This window comes from Dipodomys ordii, unplaced genomic scaffold (genome assembly GCF_000151885.1).
Source record: "Dipodomys ordii isolate 6190 unplaced genomic scaffold, Dord_2.0 Scaffold181, whole genome shotgun sequence".
NCBI classification, from domain to species: domain Eukaryota; kingdom Metazoa; phylum Chordata; class Mammalia; order Rodentia; family Heteromyidae; genus Dipodomys; species Dipodomys ordii.
The window spans coordinates 1,652,508-1,674,316 of record NW_012267397.1 but is presented as its reverse complement, the minus strand read 5'-3'; the positions used below and the strand labels follow the sequence as shown (position 1 = coordinate 1,674,316).

Genomic DNA, 21,809 nt, shown 5'->3' with positions numbered 1-21,809 from the left:
GTGAGGAACTCTGTCCAGATAGGGGGGAGGGCACTGTAACAAGAGATTGCAAACTTTAACATGCAAATTTAGCTGCAAATTAGTTTAAGAAAAAAGGGGAGGATGGTGTGGCTTCTTAGCTATCTTTACTGTTGTGCACCATAAGGTTCAAGTGTATCATCCATATATTATTTTTTTACTCTCTAACATCTGCCCTGTTGGTCTTTTCCTCAAGTCTGATTGGTGACCCCAGATTTATATCCCCCTATTTGAAATTAAATAAAAAGGGTTTTACTTACCTATTTCTCTAGCACAAGTTCCAGGCACCACACTGACAGGACCAACTATGTCCTATTACCTCAATCATACTGCATGTGCTGATTAGCCAGGGTGGAGCCACATAAATTGACCCTAGAGATGACCATGGATCCCTCCTGAGACCCATAAACTGGAAGCAGTGCAGTTGTTCCTCAAAGGAAACTCAAGAGTTCTGTTAATGGGGGCGAGGTATGGTGAGGGAGCTATGGCTCTCCATGGCACAGATGCTGGGCCTGAGTGTGGCAGGAGAGGGGACAGCTCCTGGCTCAGTCTCTCCTTCAGTGGGGTGGGGCTGGGGGCTATGGAGAGCAGTAAGCTGCTTCCCTCCCAGGTCCTGCTGAGAAGAGTCAGCAAGGATGGCTTGAAATGGGGACGAAAATGAACTTAATTAGACCTAAGCAAGCCATTTGTCTCCAGGAAGTGACATTCTGTTTTCCCTTGAAGTCCCCAGATTAAGTGGTTTTACAAAATGCCAAAGGGGCAAATAGATTTTTCAGTGTGGAGAGAAGAAAACAGTAAGTCGATCCAACTATGGGAATTTTTGTTGAGTATTACCTAAGTACCAGACCTGTGCCAGGGGCAACTCATCCCACACATTACGGTTCCTGTGGTAGAATGAGAGAATGAGGTGAGGCCAGAGGAGGCTGAGAGAGGCCGCCATGCTGATGTGTGTGCAAGAGGTGCTGGGGAGGCACATTCTGAATACAGCAATAAAGGAAGCCTTCATGGGGTGGTGGTGGTCTTAAGTCTGAAAGAGTGGGTAAGGCTTACTAACATACAGTTGAGGCTGTATGTTGGAGACAGGTTTGCTAGAGACTTTCAGGGAAATGATGCTCTGTGTTTCACAAGGCTCTCTCAGTCTCTACCCATTCTGTGTTGAGAGAAGCAAGTGGGTATGGTTGGTGGGGATCTGAGGCCTGTGCCTACTTTTGAATTCACATATATGTGTACATGTATCTGTGTGTGTACAGGCCTTTGTCTACATCGGTACACTCATGCCTAAGCCCAAGTGTGTGTCCTGTCTATATCTACATGCATGTGTTTGCATGCGCACAAACATCTGCTCTCATTTTGCGTGCATGTGCAGGCATGTCCACATGTGTGCACATCTGCCTGACTGTGCTCATTCCTGGCTCTTGTGACTGTATCCATGTACATGCATACTGCCCTGTGGGCCTCGTATCTGTGTCCATGTACATCATGGACCTGTGACCACATATATGGCTGTGCATGCCACTCATCTTAAGTGGATATCTTCAGCAGTGTATGCATGTGTGCACACGTGTGTCTTTTATGCCCTGCCTCTCAGGGCTCATCCGGCTGCAGGAGCTTATTATGGCACCATCGAGGTACAACATCCGCCTGAAGATCCGCCAGCTCCCCATTGACTCTGATGACTCGCGGCCCTTGCTCAAGGAGATGAAGCGAGGCCGGGAATTTCGAATTATCTTTGACTGCAGCCACAGCATGGCGGCCCAGATCCTGAAGCAGGTGCGTGAGCACTGACCCCATGGGGGGATGGAGGGTATCTGCCAGCTTCTTCTCCCATTTTCCCTTTCCAAACCACACAGGTGATATTAGCCAGGTCTCAGCTGGTCTCCTGACTTGGCTTCTTTCTGGCTTTGTGACGTTGGGAGTCACTGTGCTTCTCTGAGACTTCACAGTCCAATTGGGTGGAGCTTAAGCCTGATGCACAGAATGCTGGGTAAATGCTGCCTTCCCTTTTACCTCTGTGCAGGTGACAAGTGGGCTGCCTGGGGGCATCCAAAGCCAGGCTGGAGAGAGCACTCCAAGAAGCACGAAGTATGGAGAGGCCCTGGGTTGTCAAGAACAGCCCCTAGGCCTTACCACCTCTCCCAGTGACTAATCCCCCATAGCTTACGATACTTGGTGAGGTCAGCTGAGGCTCTTCACACCATCTGTCAGCTCTATAGCCATGGAGTGGGGGTGGAGTGGAGAATGGCTCTTGGTCCTGGATGGGCCTTCATTTCCAAACATGGGTCAGCATGGCATATCAGAGATGAGAGTCAGTTTCTGCCTGCCAGCCATTCAAGAAATTAACAGTGAATCTTTCTGCCACCCCCTCCCAGGGAGCCATAGTGAAACCAAAACCACTCTTAAACCTATGCTTTATGTAAAAGGAATTTATGTCCTCCAGGAAAGCAACCCTGGTGACTAGAAGAGGTGTGCAACTTGAGGACACAGGGTATAAGGGTAGGGACTGGGGCACAGAGAGGGCTGAGCAGGAGCTGAGGAGTTTTCAAAGCCTTGAGGCGCTCCGGTCCCAACCTTCAGTTGGGCCCCCACAAAAGCTGACGAAGGCAAGTGCCAACCTCCATTCCTGCCTCTCCTGCCCTCAAAAGAAGCTCCAACAGACAGAGAGAATTAAAAGAGAGAATTTGCTGTCTGCTCCTGCTCTGCCATGTCGTGCACCTGTCACCTCTTCAGATGTCAGTAAGACAGGAAAGTGCAGAGTTCACCCCAAGGCCCAGCACCTGGTTGGCAGTGAGCCTGGATTGTCCTTCACATCACATCAAGGAAACATACGCTGCCCGGAAGTCTTGAAACGCATGTTTTCCTGGCCAGCCATGCCAGTTCGCTCTGTCTTCCTAGCTTGCCTGATACAGTGCCAGTGACAATCACAGCTTTGGTTTACTGAGGAGGAGTTACTCTCCTGGGTACCTGCCACTTCTCACTGACTTTGAGAAAGTTAACATGCCCAGGTGATCCATGAGGATACTGAGGCTCAAGAGGCAAGTAACAAGCCAGGGTTAGGAAAGTGGAAATTTACTCCTGGGTCTGTCAGAGTTGGAAACTTCTGGAATTAAAAATGGAGATGCTCTGCTCAGCTAAACACAGAATTAAAAGAGGTTAAGGCCATCCTTTGCCATCAGGTATCCTCAGCCTTCATGGTGCTGGTGTGGAGTAGTGAGTCTGTAGGAGTGGCAGAGGACACTCAGCGAAGTGCCTGCCTCGTTCTTGAGCTTGCAGTTTCCAGGTGTATTTGGCCTTGTGGCACCCTCTCCCTCGCCACATAGCTCTTTGTGGGCCCTGCATTCCAACAACTCTGTAGAAAATGCATTGTAGTCATTAGAATCAGAGATTACAGGCTCCTAATAAAACACATAAGATCTCATGTTGGTCTACAGTAATTATCCCACAGCAGCTCATGGCACTGAGGAAGCAAGGAGGTCTCTGTTCAGGAAGAGGCTCAGGTTTAAGGTTTCCTGCCTCCCACCAGGCCTCAAAGGCTGAGTGGAACACCTGTCTCAGAAGCTAGGATAGTGATGGAGCTGATGGCTTGGCTGGTCTGTCCGCATCTCTGTAAGTGTGACAGCCAGGCCCAAAGATGCTGATTGAGAACCAAGACTACCAGACCCACTTCATGCTTCAGAACTGGGAATCTTTGCAGAGTTCCCTGAATGTTGTACTTTAGTTTGTCCTAGGGGACTTTGCTACATACTCCTGTGGGAATCCCTGTTGTCTGCCAGCTAACCATTGTAACTACTCAGAGTTTCAAATGATACTCTATTCCAAGTGGTCAGCTTATCAACTCCCGTTCCTGGCCCCAACCCTGTTCTCACCCTGGGTGAAGGGAGGGACCTCTGGGTATTTCCTGTTGTTGGCTGACTCTCTGCTTTCTTGCAGGCCATGGCTATGGGCATGATGACTGAGTACTATCACTTCATCTTCACCACTCTGGTAATGTTCTTCCAGGTCCTAGTGAGGGAGGGAGGGGGGACTACTTTGGATAGAGGGCATTATGGCCTGGCCTGGACCAGCCTGTTATTGGGCACCGTTGCTATAGCTAGAAGATACTCCAGCCTTCTGAAGATGTAGGTATGGCTCCCAGGTAAGGCCACAAAGATGGTATGACCTACCCACCTTTTAAAGAGATTAAGGTCAAGGGGCTGGGAAGGTGGCTCAGTGGTAGAGTGCTTGCCTTGCATGCCTAAGGCCCTGGGTTCGATTCCTCAGCACCACATAAGCAAAAAGAAAAAAGCCAGGAGTGGCACTGTGGCTCAAGTGGTAGAGCGCTAGCCTTGAGCTGAAGAGCTGAGGGACAGTGCCCAGGCCCAGAGTTCAGGCCACACGACTGGACCAAAAAAAAAAAAAGAGAGAGATTAAGGTCAAGGTCACGTACTCTAGGACAGTGTGAACACCAGCCACCCTGCTTAGTAGCCATGGGAGCGCTAAGGTAAAGCCGTCTAGCTGCTGCGTGTCAGTTTCTTCCTCTGCAAAATGAGTGTCTACTTCCCAGGGTTGATGTAAGGAGCAACAGGTGGATTAGGTACACTGCTAAACAAGATGAAGCCATAGAAGTAGCAGCTATTCTTGATTGTCTCACCCTCACTTCCTAATTCTCTCTTCCCTACTCCTGCCGAAGGCCCTCATCTGGAAGTGCCTCTTTATATCCTGCATCATCCAGGCTGAAGTCAGCCAGCCCCTCACTGTCAGCACAGCCAGCCTACCTGCAGGCTCCAGATGGGTTCTGTCCAAACTCTGAGAACATTTAGGACCATTTAAGCCCATTAGGATAATTAGTTGTGGCCTGAGATCAGCAGAATAAAGGCATCCCTGTGCCAAAGGGGCTCCATCAATGAACGTTGTAGCCAGACACCCTCTGACCTCCCTGGAGCCCTGGTGGATTTTTCCACTGTTAAGGTCTGGGTGGTTGATGGGCCTCCAACTATCTTCTTACTGAAAGTCCCTGCAGTCCTGGTTGGCCCTGCCCCATAGTCCTGGTTTATTGGCATCACTGGGCTCCTTAGCCAGTACCTGGACTGAGCTAAGTGTTTCTAAGCAACCAAAACTGAGGCTTCTTTTCTGCCTTCATCTTTCAGTCTGGCTCTCATGCAGCAGGCTGTGCCTTCACAGCCTGGGCAGACAGCCTTGAAGGATGTATAAGAGTTCACTATAAGAGAGACAGAGGGCTGGGAAGGCAACTCAGTGGTAGAGTGCTTGCCTTGCATGCATGAGGCCCTGGGATCGATTCCTTAGCACCACATAAACAGAAAAAGCCAGAAGTGGTGCTGTGGCTCAAGTGGTAGAGTGCTAGCCTTGAGCTGAAGAGCTGAGGGACAGTGCCCAGGCCTAGAGTTCAGACCCCATGACTGACAAAAGAGAGAGACAGAGACAGAGAAGCAGAGACAAAAAGAGATAAAAACAGACAAAAGAGACAAACAGATACAGTGTCAGAGACAGAGGAAGGAATAACGTAAGCAAAGGCCAATGTGGTAGCTTGCCCTGGGAGTGTGAAAACTGATTGTTTTCATCTCCTCCCGGCTCCAGCATGAAGTCAGCCATAGCTGGAGTGCTTACACCACAGATGTGGGCAGACACTATAAATGAGATCTCCCTCCCCCAATCTGGGGAACATTTACCCTCCCTTCAACTCTGCCCACTGTACCCTGTACTCCTGCAGAGCCTAGGACTCAGACCTGGCAGCCACATGGCCAGGAGCTACCTGGGAAGTAAAGAATCTTGGAAGCTGGGAACAGAGATCAATCATCTATTCCCTCAATCACTTCGGGGTCTCTGCCCACCCACACTGACTTCTTTCTGCTATGATGCATCCTGGAACATAACTGGGGTCTTGAAATGAGGCCCCCAGGTTTCTGACAGCATTCCAAGATAAGATATTGAAGAAGGCAGGACCCCAGTGACCCCAAAACCCTCCACAGTAATGCCTTTGTCTACTAGGGTCAAGGTGAAAGGAGAAAGGATCCTAGCACTCTAGAGCCTTCTTCTAGCCCCAGGCAGTGTCACTCTCTTACTTTTCTTTAATCAAGTCATTCATTTATTAATTTACTCAGCAGTTCCCTAAAGCTCCAGGCTCTAAGCTGGGCACTTGGGTGAAAGGGCAAATAGAAATGGGTCCAATATGAAACTCATATTGGCAAGCTGGGAAGCTCCAGTCAAATGTGCAGGAACCTCTGTCTCCAATGTTTAGGTAGTGCTTGGCACACACAGCAGGTGCTTATTAATGGATGAATGAATGAAAGAAAGATTGCAAAACAAAATAGAATGTAATCAGCTAAATTATCAACACATCCTCAGGGCAGCAGCCAGTTAAGACCACAGTTTGTGCCAGACTGTCTGATTAGGATTGAGACTCTTTACTCCCTTAGAGGAGTTACCCTCTTTGGGCCTCATTTTCCTCATCTATAAAATGATGACAATAGCAGCATTATTTATAGGATGTCAGGATGAATATTTAATGCACTGATGTTGGTAAGGTGCTCAGAACAATACTTGGCACTGAGCGCTGTATGTAATTAAAGAACTGCTTGTGTTACCTGTGTGCTCACAGTGCCCCAGTCCAGCTCTTCAAGGGAGCTATGATAGTCCCAGTTTTCTAGAAAAGCAGAAACTCAGAGGCTCAGAGAGATGAGTTAGCAGGAAAGGGAGGGTGGTGTTTCCCCAGCTGGGAGCTGGAAGCTGGGCAGCTCCAAAGTGTGGTGCTCAAGCCTGTCAGGCTTGGCCTTGGCCTTTTCTGCCTCGTGGATTCTTCACAAGGCCTGGCCATGATGTCTAGGCATGGTGATTGACACTTAGCCTTAGCAAGTCCCAGCAGTGCCCACACTTCACTGGTTTCCAAACCCTCAGTCTGTAGCCTCTGATTTTCCTCTGTACCCCTTCAAAGCCAGCAGGGCAGAGTTTGAGCTCCCCATTGACCGATGGAGGTACTGGTATTAGGAAATTGTGCAGCTTGTCCTGAGTCTCATAGCAGATCAGTGGAGGAGACCTGGGCTCCTGACTCCAGGTCTTGCCAGTGGCTGTTCAGACTGACTGCCTTTCCTCTGCACGCTTCACTGTGTGGGGGTTAGGAGAAAGGGCCCTTCCAGGCACGCACAGCTCCTGCAATACAAACAACTCTTATGGGAACTAGGTGTGTGTTGGGTCTTCCAGGTTGCCCCCCTGAGTGTCAGGTCATCCACAGTGTCCCCATGACTCCTCTTTCCTGGCCATGTCTGCCCCCAGCTCCAGGATCCTCTTTCCAGCCCCACTGATTTGGGACTCTACCTTGTGATCCTTCCTCTTGGTGCCCATTGGTCATTTGTGGCTGTATTTGGAAGAGCAGTGGCACTTGGTATTTACCTCTTTCCCCTCAGGAAACTCACGTCACCAACTCTTTGCCTCTAAAACATTCTCCCAACTTGCTTCACCCACGCAGAAGACATTTTAATTACCCCAGCTGCCATTATCTGTCCCAGCCAGCTATGAGCCATTCTCAGATAACCCCGCGTTAATCAGGCCCAGCTGAGGCCCTGGTACATGCCATGTGTAGGTAAAAGCCTGGAGGTGAGAAAAGAATTATAATAAATTAATAGATAAGCAATCACAATTAATGCCACTTCCTGGCAATAACAGTTATATCATGGGAAAGATATTTTCATCTGTCATTCCTTAAGGCGATGTTTTCCGAGCTTCAGCTCCTACTCATTCAGACCCATGGGGTGCTAATGAATTAGTCTATTATGTTATGCTGAATGTTTCTAAAAGGTCCCTGGTCGATACTGAATTCAGTGTGTCAACATTTGGCATCAGAAATACAACTTTTTGCCAAGCAGCCAAGTTGCCCACAGTTCGCTGTGTACAGTACTTAGGGTCTTGGCCCAGGGCAGTTTGAACAAAATAAAGGAGAAAAAAATGGAATTGGACAGAGGCCTCTTCACCAGTTCCCTGTTGTCACTGCCACCATGTCATGGGGCAGACGGGCATTCTGTGCCATAAGGCACCCTTTGCAGCCAGGCCCAACTGAAGAGTGACAAAGAAGAAAATAACCACACAGTCCTGCTACTTCATCAAGAGGCTGACACTCTCGCTCTCGATGGACCAAATGCTGCATCTAGAGACAAGAGCTTTACCAGCACCCAAAACCCTCCAAGTTAGAGATGCTACCCTTCACACTCCGTCACATTGGCCTCTGGTCCTAGGGGAAGGTAAACTGAGTCATGAGGGCCCTGGGAAAGCTGAGACCCATGCTAAGAAGGGTGACCAGATTTTGGCTCCTCTTTCTTGGCCTCAGCAGTTCAGCTCCAGCCCTAAACTTGAACCGTCTTTAGAGTTATTTTGAGGAAGATCTCTTATCGGGCTTGGGTCCTGAACCAGACCCCTTAAGGGTCTAATTCTCCATTTCAGGCAATTCACCAGGCCACACTCAACTTCCAGTCCCATAGAGGGTTCCCACCCTCAACCAGCAAAAGAAGAAAACATTTTAAGCACCCCAGGGAGCCATTGAGCCCAGCTAACCATTATGTCCTCTGACCCAGAGTACTCAGGGGCTGACAGAGAGACACACCAGACTCAGATAATTGTAAGCAGTGGGCTGAAAGCCTAAAGGTCCCCAGATAAAGAGCTAAGGCAACCTTGGTCCACCCTGCAGTGCACATGTAGATGAATAATCAGGAGGCTTCCTGGAGGAGGTAACACTGTAAGAGCTTCATGTTTCTTAGCATTTTCCGTAGGTAGGCAAGGGAAATGTAGAATAAGACTACTAGTTAGTTACAAAACAGATGAACCTGGAAACCTTGAGACGAATCTCTGTGGAATAAAATCCCCCTGCCTTCCCGCTCCCCCTTGCCCCATGTAAACCTGGAGTCTAATAGCAAAGTAGCTAATAGCAAAGTCTAACTTGGCTACATTCTGGGTAAGTACTTCAGTCCTACTGAAAGAACATGCTACATCCCTTTGCTTATTTTTGAGTTCAGGGCATTGTTCCTCTGACCACTAACTCCCCTTCCTCCATCCCTGCCATCTCTTCTCGGCTTAGGGAAAACTGGATTCTTCTCCCCATGGGGCCTTTCCCCGTGGGCTCCTTCTCTTTCTAATCCCAGATCCCTGAACTGCATCTACAGAGGAGCTGAGCCTGGACTACCCAGGCATTAAGACCCTCTTCCTGGACTTTAAGCTAGGGACTGCCCACTGACCTAGCTGAACATGACCTGGCCACAGGTGACAGGCTGATTGTTTTCTGTTTGGGGGAGGCAGATTGAGGAAGTCCAGTGTGGTTGTGGGTGCTGCTGTTACCTCCCATAGGCCTCTGCAGGAGCTTCGGCTCTTGAGGGGGCCCTACTGGAGGGAGGCTGGAGCTCACAGCAGCACTACCCCTTCATTTATAGAGCATTCTCTCTCCAGGATCTCTACGCGCTAGACCTGGAGCCCTACCGCTACTCAGGAGTGAACCTGACGGGGTTCCGCATCCTCAACGTGGACAACCCCCACGTGTCGGCCATCGTGGAGAAGTGGTCTATGGAGCGGCTGCAGGCGGCTCCCCGAGCAGAGTCTGGCCTGTTGGATGGAGTGATGATGGTACAGTGAGCAGCCAGGCAGCAAGACCCCAGGGACTCTCCTCCTCCCTCACTTCCTCTCTTCCTCCCTCCTTCCTTCCCTTTCTCCTCCCTCCCTTCCTGTTTTCCCCTCTTCCCTCCTCCCTCCTTCCTTCCTTTCTCCTTTCCTTTCTTCTTCTGGCCTTTCTTCCTTTCTTCTTCTGGCCTTTCTTCCCTTCCTCTTCTCCCCTCCCTCCCTTCCTTTCTTTTCATACTTCTTTTCTCCCACCTTCCCTCTCTTTCTTTCTCTTCCTCCCATTTCTTTCTCCCCTCTCCCTTCATAGCTTCCTAAAACCATCAAGAAGCAAATCCCCTATGCTCATGACCCTGGCTTAGGGGCTAGGGATGAAAAGATGAAGCCAACACAGTCCCCACCCCAAGGGCCCTATCTGGTGGGCGTACAGGTGCATAATTACAGAGAATTGGCATAAGACCAGAAGTCTTGTCCCCACACTTGTAATGGAGATGAAGGTAGAAAAGGAGAGGCCATGGGTGGGGCAGGAGACTACGAAAGAAAGCCTATTCTCAGAAGGTGATACTGGAGGTGTCTACAGACTAGCAGATTCCCCAGCCTGGCATCTCTCCAGGGACAGAGAAAAGGGTACTTCAGGGCTTCTGGGCCTTTTTCCCTCACCAAGACACCACTAACTTGTACTGGGAAAAGGGGAGACAGCAGAGTGAGTCACTCTCAGACAGACCCTGGGCCTTCCCTACAGACCGATGCAGCCTTGCTCTACGACGCTGTTCACATCGTGTCCGTGTGCTACCAGCGGGCGCCCCAGATGACTGTGAACTCCCTGCAGTGCCATCGGCACAAAGCCTGGCGCTTTGGCGGCCGCTTCATGAACTTCATCAAGGAGGTGAGTGTGTCTCACTGTCCTACCAGGGCCCCCAGGGGCTGCCAATACTCTGGAGCAGCGGAGCTGGATCAAGCCTGAGATGTGAGGCCAGCACTGTGGGAGTCAGGCAGACAGACAGACATGCACTTGAGCTCTGAGCTTCCATTTCTTTGGGGGACATGGACTTGATGGTACCCGAGTCCTTGGTGTATGACAAGCACTCATTGGTGGCCAGCATGGTGTCAGGTCATGGCATGGGCTCAAAGTACACCAAATAGAGGTCTCTGCTGGCTTCCTGTGAGACCTAGAGCAAGCTAGAGAACCTTGCTGAGCCTTGGATGCCTCATCTATAAAATGGGGTGTAGAGCGGAACTCTGAAGATGAATCAAGATGCCATAAAGAATGTGCTTAGTGCAGCAAGATGAATGACTTGATAATCCACCCCACAAACTCATATTCTCCCATCAGCCACCTTCCAGGCAAGGTCCTTACTAGACCCCTGCTCTTCTGGCAACTGGGAAGTTTCACTATGGATCTAATTTCAGAGGGAGCAGGGAGCTTGAGGCCTGGCTTGCTGCTAGTATGTTCTTTCTCTTTTTCTTTCTTCCTTCTTCCTTCCTTTCTTTTTTTCTTTTATTTTCTTTTTCTTTTTTTTTGTCTTCTTTTTTTTATTGTTGTTGGTTGTGGGATTTGAACTCTGGGCCTGGGCGCTGTCCCTCAGCTCTTCAGCTCAAGGTGAGCACTTTACCACTTGAGCCACAGCGCCACTCTGGTTTTCTAATGGTTTATTGGAGATAAGAGTCTCATGGACTTTCCTGCCCAGGTTAGCTTTAAACCTTGATCCTCAGATCTCAGCCTCCTGAGTGTCTAGGATTACAGATGTGAGCCACCGGCGCCTGGCTTTCTTTTATTTTCTTTAAGTAGTCTTATAAAGGAGTTGCCGTGTAACAAGGCAGTTAGCAGTATTTTCAGTTTCTAAGGATTTCCCATCTCTCCTAGACTTTGTAATCTTTGGACAGAAAGGTTCGTTGTTCCCATTATGAAGGTCAGGGAACTGAGACCTGGGCTTGCATACTGTCTCCAGTGCAGCTGGAGGTATGACTTGGGTTGAGATGACTAACTCTCTGATCCTCAACTCAAGATCATGAGAGTGCTCGCCTCAAAGGCTTATTGGGAAGACAAAGTGAAAAGCTACGTACAGAGCCTCAGACACAGGGCCTAGTCAGAATCAAATGCAGTAAATGTAGGTGTGGAGTAGGGAGGGCAAAAGCTGTAGAGGATGAGATCTAGACAGAGTAATGCTGGGCCAGAGGGAGTACCCCATCCAGGGCAGCAGCTGGGGTGGTTAGGGAAGCCGGGGTGGGGAGGGGGTGCCTCTGCATAAATGTATCCCTGTGACAGCAGGAAAGCCAGAGGGAAGCAGGCTGCCCCCAGGCTTTCTCATTTTACTCAGCCAGCCGCTGGCTGGCTGTAGGATGCTGGGTGTCAGAGGCTGAGCTGTGGGCCTCCCCACCCCCACCCCCGCATCCCCACCCCTCCTTGTGTGACAGACAAAAGTCCTGCACACAGAGCTCATGGCCTGGAGTCTGACAATTGTGGTTATAAACCCCGGGCACAAAGGAAGGGGCCTGTGGGAAACAAACACTTCTCACTCAGAGCAGGCAGTTTTCCTAAGTCCCACGTTCATGCTAGTGCGTTGGGCTAAGGCAAACAACAGTTCCTCCTGCATACTACAGCAGTGTTAAAAAGCATGGGTATAGTGCAGTCCTTTCCTCAGCTGTGTGGCTGTAGACAAGTCACCGTGAGGTCTCTATTGTGAATCTCCTTACCTGGCAGATGCTAATTTTCTCTCCTAGAAGGAGTTCTAGCATCATTTAATGTTTTGGTACAGGATCACGACAGTCCCTTCTCACTCAGCCCATCACAGCTTCTAAGGAAGCTCAGTGTCCAGAGCTCATCGTCCACTGCTAGAGCAGGTCTCACAACCATTGCTTGATCTTGGGGAACACTAAGATCCAGCTGTGCCTCAGAGTCCCCCATCTACAGCAAGGATCCAAGCACACCTTGGTAGAGCTGTATGAAGAGAAAGGGGGCTGTGGGATCAGGATTCATTGCAACAGGGCTTGACACAGCTGGTATTGAACAGCATGGTGGCTCTTCCTGCTGTTTGCATCATTGGCTCTACTAACACTGTGACTTTCTGTTTGGGGGTGGGTAACAGAGGGTCCCTTGGCCACATTGTTCAAGGACCCTCACTCCATCTACCCCTCACCCCTGGAAGTTCAAGAGGGTCAACCATGAATCCCTGAGGGAAGCAGATTTTCTGCTGCCCATCGTAGAAAAGGGAGCCCCATTACCCTCTCTCCTCAACTGGCAAGCCTAGATTGGAGTTGGGATCCCTGGCCATTCACATCCCTAAAGAAGTCCTTTTAGAAATACTCATCAGTCCCCTTTTTGGGGGTCGGGGAGCTGCTCCCCAGAGCAGCCACATGGCTTGCTTACAGTTTACCAGATGGCCAAGACCAGAACCCAGGCATCCTGAGGAGCCCAGCACACAGTCCCCCACCCGGGCCCCTAGTCCATTTTCAAGTTACCCATCTCCCCATATGACTGTGTGACAGTAAATCATTTTAAGGACTTGGCATTTCCGAGAGGAGCTGGAAAATACCAGGCCGGAGTTCAGAGCGTGTGAAGCATCTTTCATTTAGCGAGTCCTGAGCTGTGGCTGGAGGGGGCGGGCAGGCTGAGAAATGTCACGGGGCGGAGCTGCAGTGCCTGCCTGGCCTGCCCCTGCCCACCCGCGCACGGACCGGCAGCACCTGCTGGCATTTCATTCCTCTGTAGCTGACAGAGAAGAAGCCCTCCTCTGGAGAAGCAAGCACAGGTTCCAAGGCACCTGCTGTGATTTCCCTGGGGCCAGCAGATAGCCTGAGGGTGTGGGGGGCTACAGAGGAGAGAGAAGGCAGAGGGACTGGAGAGCTGGCTTGAGGGAAGCTGAGCAGCCTCCCTGTGAAGTCATAAACTGAGGTGTACACCTTCTCTGATGCATCATTTAATCTGTGCTCCCCACTTGCAGGGATTCTGATGGGCTTTCCTAGGTGTACTGTGGGCCCTGAGGCCTCCCCACCCCCTACGCCATCCAGCTGTGCTGCTGTAGAGAAAGAATGTAGCCTTTTCCCCACCCCTGCCTACGATCTGCATCCTCCAGTCCCTCTTGGAGCCTCAGTAATCACATGGGTGAAATCGGGGGGGGCAATGATGAGGACCACCCTGCAGAAGCACAGTGGGGACTTGGGGACTTCCTGCCAGGGGGCATAAGAGCCCTCTGTGATCTACTCACCCCTCCCAGAGCGCCATATGTAGAAGCCACACTCCTCTTAGTCTACACCTTAGTGGTGATTGTATATGCAGGCATTATCCACCTCTCTGAGCACTTGTGGAGTGGGTAACTTGTCCCTACCTGTCATGCAGATCACCAGGTTGACTTGTACAAAATCCACGTTCTAGCCTCTTTTGCTTTACAACCTCCCAAACGCCTCCAGGGGTTGGCTCAGTGGTCTAAGTTGAGTGCCCGTTTTGGCCATCCCATTACAGTAGGGCTTCAGAGCTGCTTGAGTGCTTGGAGACTTTTGTTAGGATCCCTAGATAAGCCTCTGGGACCTGGAGACTGGAGAATTTGTGAGCATGGGGGGTTGGCGGAGGGGGCAGGGTCAGAGCCTGACCCCAGTGCAAGCAGAAACCCAGGGTTGCAAAGCTAGCCCTTGGCCAACTTGGCAACATTCAGACCTTTGGCTGCCCATGACCTCTTCTCTGGATGCCTTTCTCCCTCCCTGTCCCTGTTGGCTCAGCTATATGTGGCCCTAACCTTGCCTCCCTCCTTTTGCTCTGAAGCCCACCTTTAGTCCCCAGGACTCCAGGTCATATAAGATTTGTTCTTTCAGGCTCAGTCTAGGTGTTGAAATGCAAATGGGCTGCCATCTTAAGGACAAAGAAAAGGGAACTGGGTCCAGACTGAAGGTTAGGGTTCTGAAATTGGAGCTCTAGCTTGGCTCTGCCTCTTGTGCCCTGTGTGAACTTACCTGGTTCCCAGATTACTCTCCCTCTAGCTTCTATTGCTGTAAAATGGGAATCATGTTCCTCACCTGGCCACCTCCCCAGGGTTGCTGGGAGGTCACGTGACAGGAACAGCGTGATCGTGGCTTATGGGGTTAAAGCTCTAGACCACAGAAAAGACAGAGTCTAGAGGAGAGTTGGCATAGCTATCTAGGCATGTTTGGTCACAGCATGACTAAGATGGGAGCTGTTATTAGTTCCATTTTAGAGGTAAGGAAACTGAGGCAGAGAGGTAAAATGGAATATTCCAAGTCACAAAGCTAATTGTATTTGAATCTAGCATCTGACCCCAGAGTTCTTGCCCATAGCATACAGAGCTAGAATTAAGGGGCGGGGTGGGGTAAACCTCCATCTCCTCTTCTTCTCTGAGGTCTGCTCCAAGTACCTAGATTTATATCTAGTCACCTGGTCCCTTAGATGTTTCTACCTCTCAGCAGGTCTTACCTGCCCCAATTCTACCCATTTGCCTCCCTATCACCTCCCCTTGGGGATTTGACCCAGCCTACCCACCCCCCATTCCTATGGCTTTGAGGCAGGGACTCATTTGAGCGCATCCAAGATCGATGTTGTACACGAGAAGGTGCAAATGTAAGGCTGGCTAAAGAGCATAATAGAATTTATGGAAATCGCTGGCTCGCACCGCAGCCTGAGCAATGATGGAGGTGATTATTAATTAATCATGGTCGTGGGGGAACAGTATCAGTGCAAGGAGTAATTAAAATGAAGCATTGTACAGTTGTACCGAATGATGATTTATGAGCCCAAGGAATTGCCGCTCTGCCCTCGCCCCTTCACAGGCTCAATGGGAAGGATTAACTGGACGGATTGTTTTCAACAAAACCAGTGGCTTGCGGACAGATTTTGATCTGGACATCATCAGCTTGAAGGAGGATGGCCTGGAGAAGGTGCGTGAACTTGGGGAAGACAGGCAGAGGGGATGGGTTGTCATAAGACACCCTCCCCTCCCTCTCCCTCCCTTCTTTCCCCCCCCCCACCTCCAGCAGGCCCTAGACAGAGACCTAGAGCCAGAGGGTTGGGCCAGTAAAGTCACCCCCTTGAGGTTCAGCATGACCCAGTGTGGCCCCTTGGGGAACAACGTGCCCAGCATGAAGCCCTGAGGCGTACTCAGCATAGTGGACTGCCTGCAGCAGACACCCAGTCCATCACTCTGTGAGCCAGGCCCATCATGCCTAACCTAGCAAATATAATAAAAGTTTCAGGGGCCTATACACTGTCTGGCAGTCCCAGCAGGGCTGACTTGGGGCAAAGGGGCAGATATGTCCTTGGGTAAGAGGGATGTTCTAATCCCTAGGGGGTCAGTTTCCTAGGGCATTACAAGCTCATTGTCATTGGATACATTTAAGCAAAGATGGGACACTTGCTTTTCCATGGGAGATGAGAGGAGATTCTCACCCTCCGAGAAAAGTTGGACTACAAGGATTCTAAGCTTCTCTGCCCCACCTTCCGAGGCCAGTATTCCAGAGGAAAGCAAAGCCACACAGAGCTGGGGGTTTCCTTCTGAGATGCACAGAAATGTGTTACTGAGGCTACAGGGCCCGGTAGAGGGGACTACTAAGGCTCCTAGGAACCTTCAGTGTATGCTGTTAAAGTTGTGCTGCTGGGCCAAGAAGAAAGATTAATGTGAACCCCCAGCTCTCAGTATTCCTTGGGATCTGGGTGGGTCAGAGGTTCGGTTGCACCCTTCCCTTACCCAGCAGTTGGTCCCTGGGAGCCTCCTGGGCACCTCTACAGCCTTCAGATATGGTTTATGTAAGATATGGCAGAGGCCAGGAGGTGGCAGATGCTCCTCAGACCCTGCTGAGCATTAAGGTCCATTCCTTTCCTCTCCCCCCTTCATGCCCTGGCTCTAATGCCTCATCCTGATTCCCATCTCACTCCTAAGCCCTCTAGCCATCTCAACGTGCTCACAAATGGGGCTTCCTCAGGCACGGCTTAGGGGAGGAAGGGGCAGATCCAAAAGCAATCTGCTCCCAAATTTCCCATGGTCCCCTAGTGCCAAGTCACACTAACAGTCAGCCTCTCACTTGGGCCTTTGAAAAACAACCTAGTTGCCACTGCTCACTGAAACACCCCATGGGCCAGTGGGGCACTCTTACACTCCTGCTTCTCTAGACCGTGGACTAGATGTGAGCTCTGCTCCTCAGGCATGGATCTAGCTTGGCTTGACTCACAGTCCTGGCCCCAGCACGCCTGTGGCCATGGATTTCCAACTCACAGGGGCCTCAGTGAGGGGGAGGGATGGTCAAGAAATCCTCACCAGCTGAGCTACTCAGGAGGCTGAGATCTGAAGATCACGATTCAAAGCCAGCCCAGGCAGGAAAAGTCCATGAGACTCTTATCTCATGGAAGTGGTGCTGTGACTCAAGTTTGAGCTGAGGGACAGTGTCCAGGAAGAAAGAGGAGGAGGAGGAGGAAAAAGAAGTTGTTCTTACCAACTATCCCTCCTTAACTATTTCATGCCATATCATATCAGCCCCCAAGGGATGGGACTGTGGCTCCAACCCTCAGACTATCAGGGACAATTAGTCTAGACCTGTGCTGATTCTGTGAATTCTCATCAGCCAGCCTCCAGGTTCCACTTAGTCTCTCTTGTGCCTTCTCAGCACAGCAGTGAATACAACATTTGCTCAAGTAGCTGTCATTTCTGCTCTCTCATCTACCCATCACTGGAGATAGCCAAAATTCTAGGAATGGCAGTTAAATGGCACACATGACACCACATTCTACTCCTGTACCCCTGGCAGACATCAATAATTGATCACCCACCTGATTGCTCTCTCCTTCTGAGCCTACCTGCAGCACCCTTCTCCTGATAGCCCTCCTTGTGGCACCCTGCAGGGTGTCCACCAAAGGCTCCCAGTTGCAATCACCATGTAATTATAAGCTTGCTTGGTCCTGATGTTTGTTTCCCATAGCATCAAGACAAGTTGGAACTCAGTAGAGCTTGCCAGGGCGAGAGATCATACACCATCAGGCAGGTGTTTGCTGAGGACTTTCTATACCCAGCTTTCTGTTTGGCACCTTAGCACCGAGCTTGCCCCATTTAAGAAAAGACCCTCTTTAGTAGTCTGTCAGCCTCTTGTTCTTGTGGCCCTGATGGTCTACCGGTGGCAGTGATTGGCCCTGAGAGTGTGCTAAGCCCCAACACAGCCACTCTTCCTCTCCTATCACCACTACTGTTTGCTAGCTGGGTCATAGCTGATCTAGCCAGCTCCAGCCGGTGGCTTTGGGAGGATTAAGGCAGAATTACCCAAGTATAATTACATATCTCTCTGCTATCTGCTTTGCACAGCCCTCTGAATGGGATGTTTGCATTCAGCCTCTTCTGTTTAATTGATTTAAGGTCCTTTAGTATCCCCCAACTGAGCCAAGGGCAGAGTAGGCATGCTGGAGCCTTCCTGAGAGAGAGGGGCCAAGCTGGGGTGTGTGCGGGTCATAAAGGACTTTCAAGAGGCCTAAGGTTTTAGGATGATTTATAAATTGACCTTTCCTTTCCTCCTTCCAGCCTCAGACCCAATATTAATAAGGACACCGGGGGTGGCGGGGTGGGGGGATATTTTGGCCATCATAGCTATGGTATTTGTCATCTTTAGAAGTAAAACCACAAAGCAAATTGCCTGCAAGTCCCCAGCAGCATTCAAGGCCCCAAGTGACATTCACCCGCCTGATGCTGCCACCCCCTGAAGCAGTTTCAGTAACCAGCCTCCTGCCCCACCTGCCTGTGGGGTGTACACAGCTGTACACAGCTGGCTCCGCCTTTGCTCAGTCTTCACACATAGGTGTTATCTTCCCTTGCTCCAGACTATCCTGGCTTTGGGAGGCATTTGCCCCTGGAGCCAAACCCAAAAAGTGAGCATCTAGCTCACTCACAGGCAGGACCAGGCACTAGACCAGGACTTCTGATCCACCTCCTTCAGCCTCTACTTGGGATCTGCTCTATCCCCCAGCTGCTTTCCCTGGACTCCTTGATGCTGCCTCTGAAGCTCCTGTCTCCCTGTCTGGCCCAGATGAGGTTGCCAGCCGAGGGAGGGTCAGAATTCAGGAGAATCTAATCACCTTGGGGGAGATGGAAGGGGAACAGCAGGTTATCATCAGAATATTTCATTCAAAGCATGGAGGCAAGGACAATGATGGCGTTGGTCTTACTGGTGGGAGAAAGGAAGGGTGGACTGAGGACTCAGTGCCTATCTTCCATCTGTCTGTTTCTCCAGGTTGGGGTGTGGAGCCCTGCCGATGGTCTCAACATCACCGAGGTTGCCAAAGGCCGAGGCCCTAACGTGACCGACTCTTTGACAAACAGGTCACTCATCGTCACCACAGTGCTGGTAAGAGCTCAGAGGTCCCACAGGAAGGGTTGTGTGCCTTGGGGTGGGCTGGCATTCTGGGCCGGGGAACAAAACGTCCCATCTTCCCATCCGTTGCATCCTGGGAGCCTCTTAAGAAGCTCCTGCCTGGCCAAGAGACGGCAGCAAAGGGGTATGGGAAGTGGAAACTTCTAGGGTGACTCAGACAGCTCTTAGAGGGGAGCTAGAACCCAGAACCTGTGAATGTCATCTCTACCCACTCCCCAAGGCCCTGATACTAGAGTATGAGTACATGGAGGTCACAGGAGAAAAGGAGCTCAACTGCCTGCCACAGGGAAACCAGAGGTGCCTGTCACACCTCCATTCCCAGGGCAAAGTCCTTTTCTCAAATCCCTCTGGCTGTGGTCACACTAGTGAGCTTACCTATTCACACATGCTTGCACATGCCACCCTGTAGGGTCCTGTCCCAAGATCTGGCAGTTACCAGTCTGCCTGGAGTCATATTCTCTCTGTGTGCCTTCCTGTCTCTTCTCATCCCCCTCCTCCTTCAGAAAGAGGACTGAAAGGGTCTCTTTCTCTTGGCCCATTTCAGCTCACAAAGTGGTTCATGGGGTCTTCCAGGCTCTCTGCATCTTGCAGCTCAGAAGTGGGCAGAAGTATAGACTGGGCCATGGCATGTTCCAGTGCCCCCAGGAGGGCTGAGGACAGAACTTGTCAGAGTTGCAGTCTCCAGGGACCCAAGTCAGTGGTCTTGGGAGAGGAAGCCCATGACCTGGCAGAACCTGACTTAACACCCCTTATCATCTTCTTCTCAAGATATAGCAAATACTTGTAAGGCCCACACACTGAGTTTGTTCCTCCACACAGAAGAGAGCGCAGTCTCTTTGGGATTAAGGAAGGCTACCCTCTTGCCCTCAGCCTAGAAAGAGGCTGAGCAGCCAGGAATGGGGACCTCCTATGGTGTGCTGACTGGGATGGCTCCCACCTGCTTCCCCAGTAGAGGGAGCCTGGCCAGGTCCTCCTGGATATTCCCATGTCCTCTAGTGTGATTCATAATGTATGTGGTTTGTGGCTGGGTTTTGGATACCAAAGAATAGTTAGAGGTGTAACTGGAAAATTCCATTCTTCTAAGAATCCTAAAGAATGGCCAACATTGAGGCTCTATCCACTTCTGGGAGGAGTTGCAGTCTCTGGGTCTCACCTTCAAATCCCTGGGTTGTGATTACTGAGAAAGCCCCATTTAAAGGGATAAAGGTTGAATGGTGATGTAGTCAGGGAGACACTAGCCCCTCTCCTTAGGGCAAGACCCCAACGGGAACTTTCCCCACAGCCACATGACCTGCCAGATTTTGTGATCCACCTTGTTGACTAGACAAGTATTTTTTTAAAAAATCCATCTGCTGAAACCAGTAAGTCAAGATCTCTCAACAGGAACAAGAGAAAGAAAAACTGTCATTTGAAAATGTACGAGATAAAAATAAACAAATAAAAAAAGCAAAGGGAGGTGAGTCTGATACTGATGAACAATTACAGGAATATGGATATGGATAAAAATAGAAAAGATAAAAGGAGAGCAAGAGGAGAGCAAAATAGAAAAGGTTAAGAGGAAAATAATGAAGAGAAAATGAAGGTAAGGAAGGAGATTAAAAGGGAAGATATTAAGAAGGGTGAAAAATTAAATAATTTACAGCTCTGACTAGACAAGGTAAAAAATGTTAAACCAAAATGTCACAAAGCAAAAGGATAAAAGTGTGACAAAGCTAAAATATAAAAGGGTAAAAATAAAATAATAAAAAGGTGGTAAAAGATTAAATGCGGAGCTGCATAAACTGTGTGATATAAATAAAACACTTCATTTTTTTTCTTTTTTGCCAGGCAAGGCTTTAAAAAGGTAAAACCAGCATGATTTAAGAGATTAGGAGAGATGATTAAATGGGCAAAGGTGATATGGCCACAAAACAATAGTCTAAACAGGAAGAGGTAAGCTAAGGATACACTCCAAAGATGTAAAACATTGCCACCTTGAAAGACCACAGGGGCAAATTTTATTGGAATGTCAGCAGCCTGATTTCAAGGGCATAAGTCCTCTGCAGAAGCACAGAGTTTCTTTCTAGACAAGCAGAGACAGAATCAGACAGACGTTGCATGCTCTTCACCTGCCAATCTTTGCAATTTCTCTCACCAATACTCACAGCTTCTTGCAAAAGCTCCCCAGACCTACTGGGCTCACTCCATCATCACAAATCCCATTCCAGTCTTGGCTGGCTCCCAGGTACCCCAGAGAATGGGGAGGGAAAGAAGCCCCTCTTGGCTTATAGCCTGGACACAGCTCCATCTGTCCACTGCCCCTCTGCCTCAAAACACATCCCAGGGTGCCAGGGTTGCAGGGGTAGGACAGCACAGTGACTAAGAGTGCAGAGTTAGGGGTTGAGTCTTGCGATTTACTGTGTGACCCTGACATGTTTCTTACCTACTCTGTGACTATCACCTCTCTGGAAAGAGGAGATTGGTAATAATATACCAACTTCCTAGAGTTGAGAGCTTCTAGTACAGAGTACAGAGCAAGTGCTAAATGATAGCTGTTATTGTATTCATTGCTATTGATTACAAATCTAGACCCTGGTGAGTTAGGGTGGAATATGACACGCAGACTGGGTCTTGGAGAGAAAATCCTCAGCTTTCATCCACATGCAGAGCCCCGAACTTCGTGTTTGCATTTGGGTGCCTTTCAAGTCCTGGAGCTTCTCCTAATCCACCCCAGACCCCACAGTTCCCTCATTTTGGGGGGGGTCCGGTTGTGAGGCCTGAACTCTGGGCCTGGGCTCTGTCCCTCAGCTCTTCAGCTCAAGGCTAGCGCTCTACCACTTGAGCCACAGCGCCACTTCCGGCTTTTTTCTTTTTGC

At 50.0% G+C, this 21,809-nt stretch overlaps 1 protein-coding gene across 2 annotated transcripts in view; it reads left to right on the top strand.

The window, feature by feature from the left end:
* Grik3 (glutamate receptor, ionotropic, kainate 3) overlaps window positions 1-21,809 on the top strand; it is a 211,385-nt gene that overhangs the window by 149,115 nt on the left and 40,461 nt on the right. For both annotated transcript variants that reach the window (XM_013034066.1, XM_013034067.1), the window contains exons 4-9: window positions 1,607-1,788; window positions 3,946-3,999; window positions 9,439-9,612; window positions 10,346-10,489; window positions 15,379-15,486; window positions 18,814-18,927. In XM_013034066.1, the coding sequence (XP_012889520.1) occupies window positions 1,607-1,788; window positions 3,946-3,999; window positions 9,439-9,612; window positions 10,346-10,489; window positions 15,379-15,486; window positions 18,814-18,927 (776 nt within the window). The remainder of the gene's footprint in view (window positions 1-1,606; window positions 1,789-3,945; window positions 4,000-9,438; window positions 9,613-10,345; window positions 10,490-15,378; window positions 15,487-18,813; window positions 18,928-21,809) is intronic.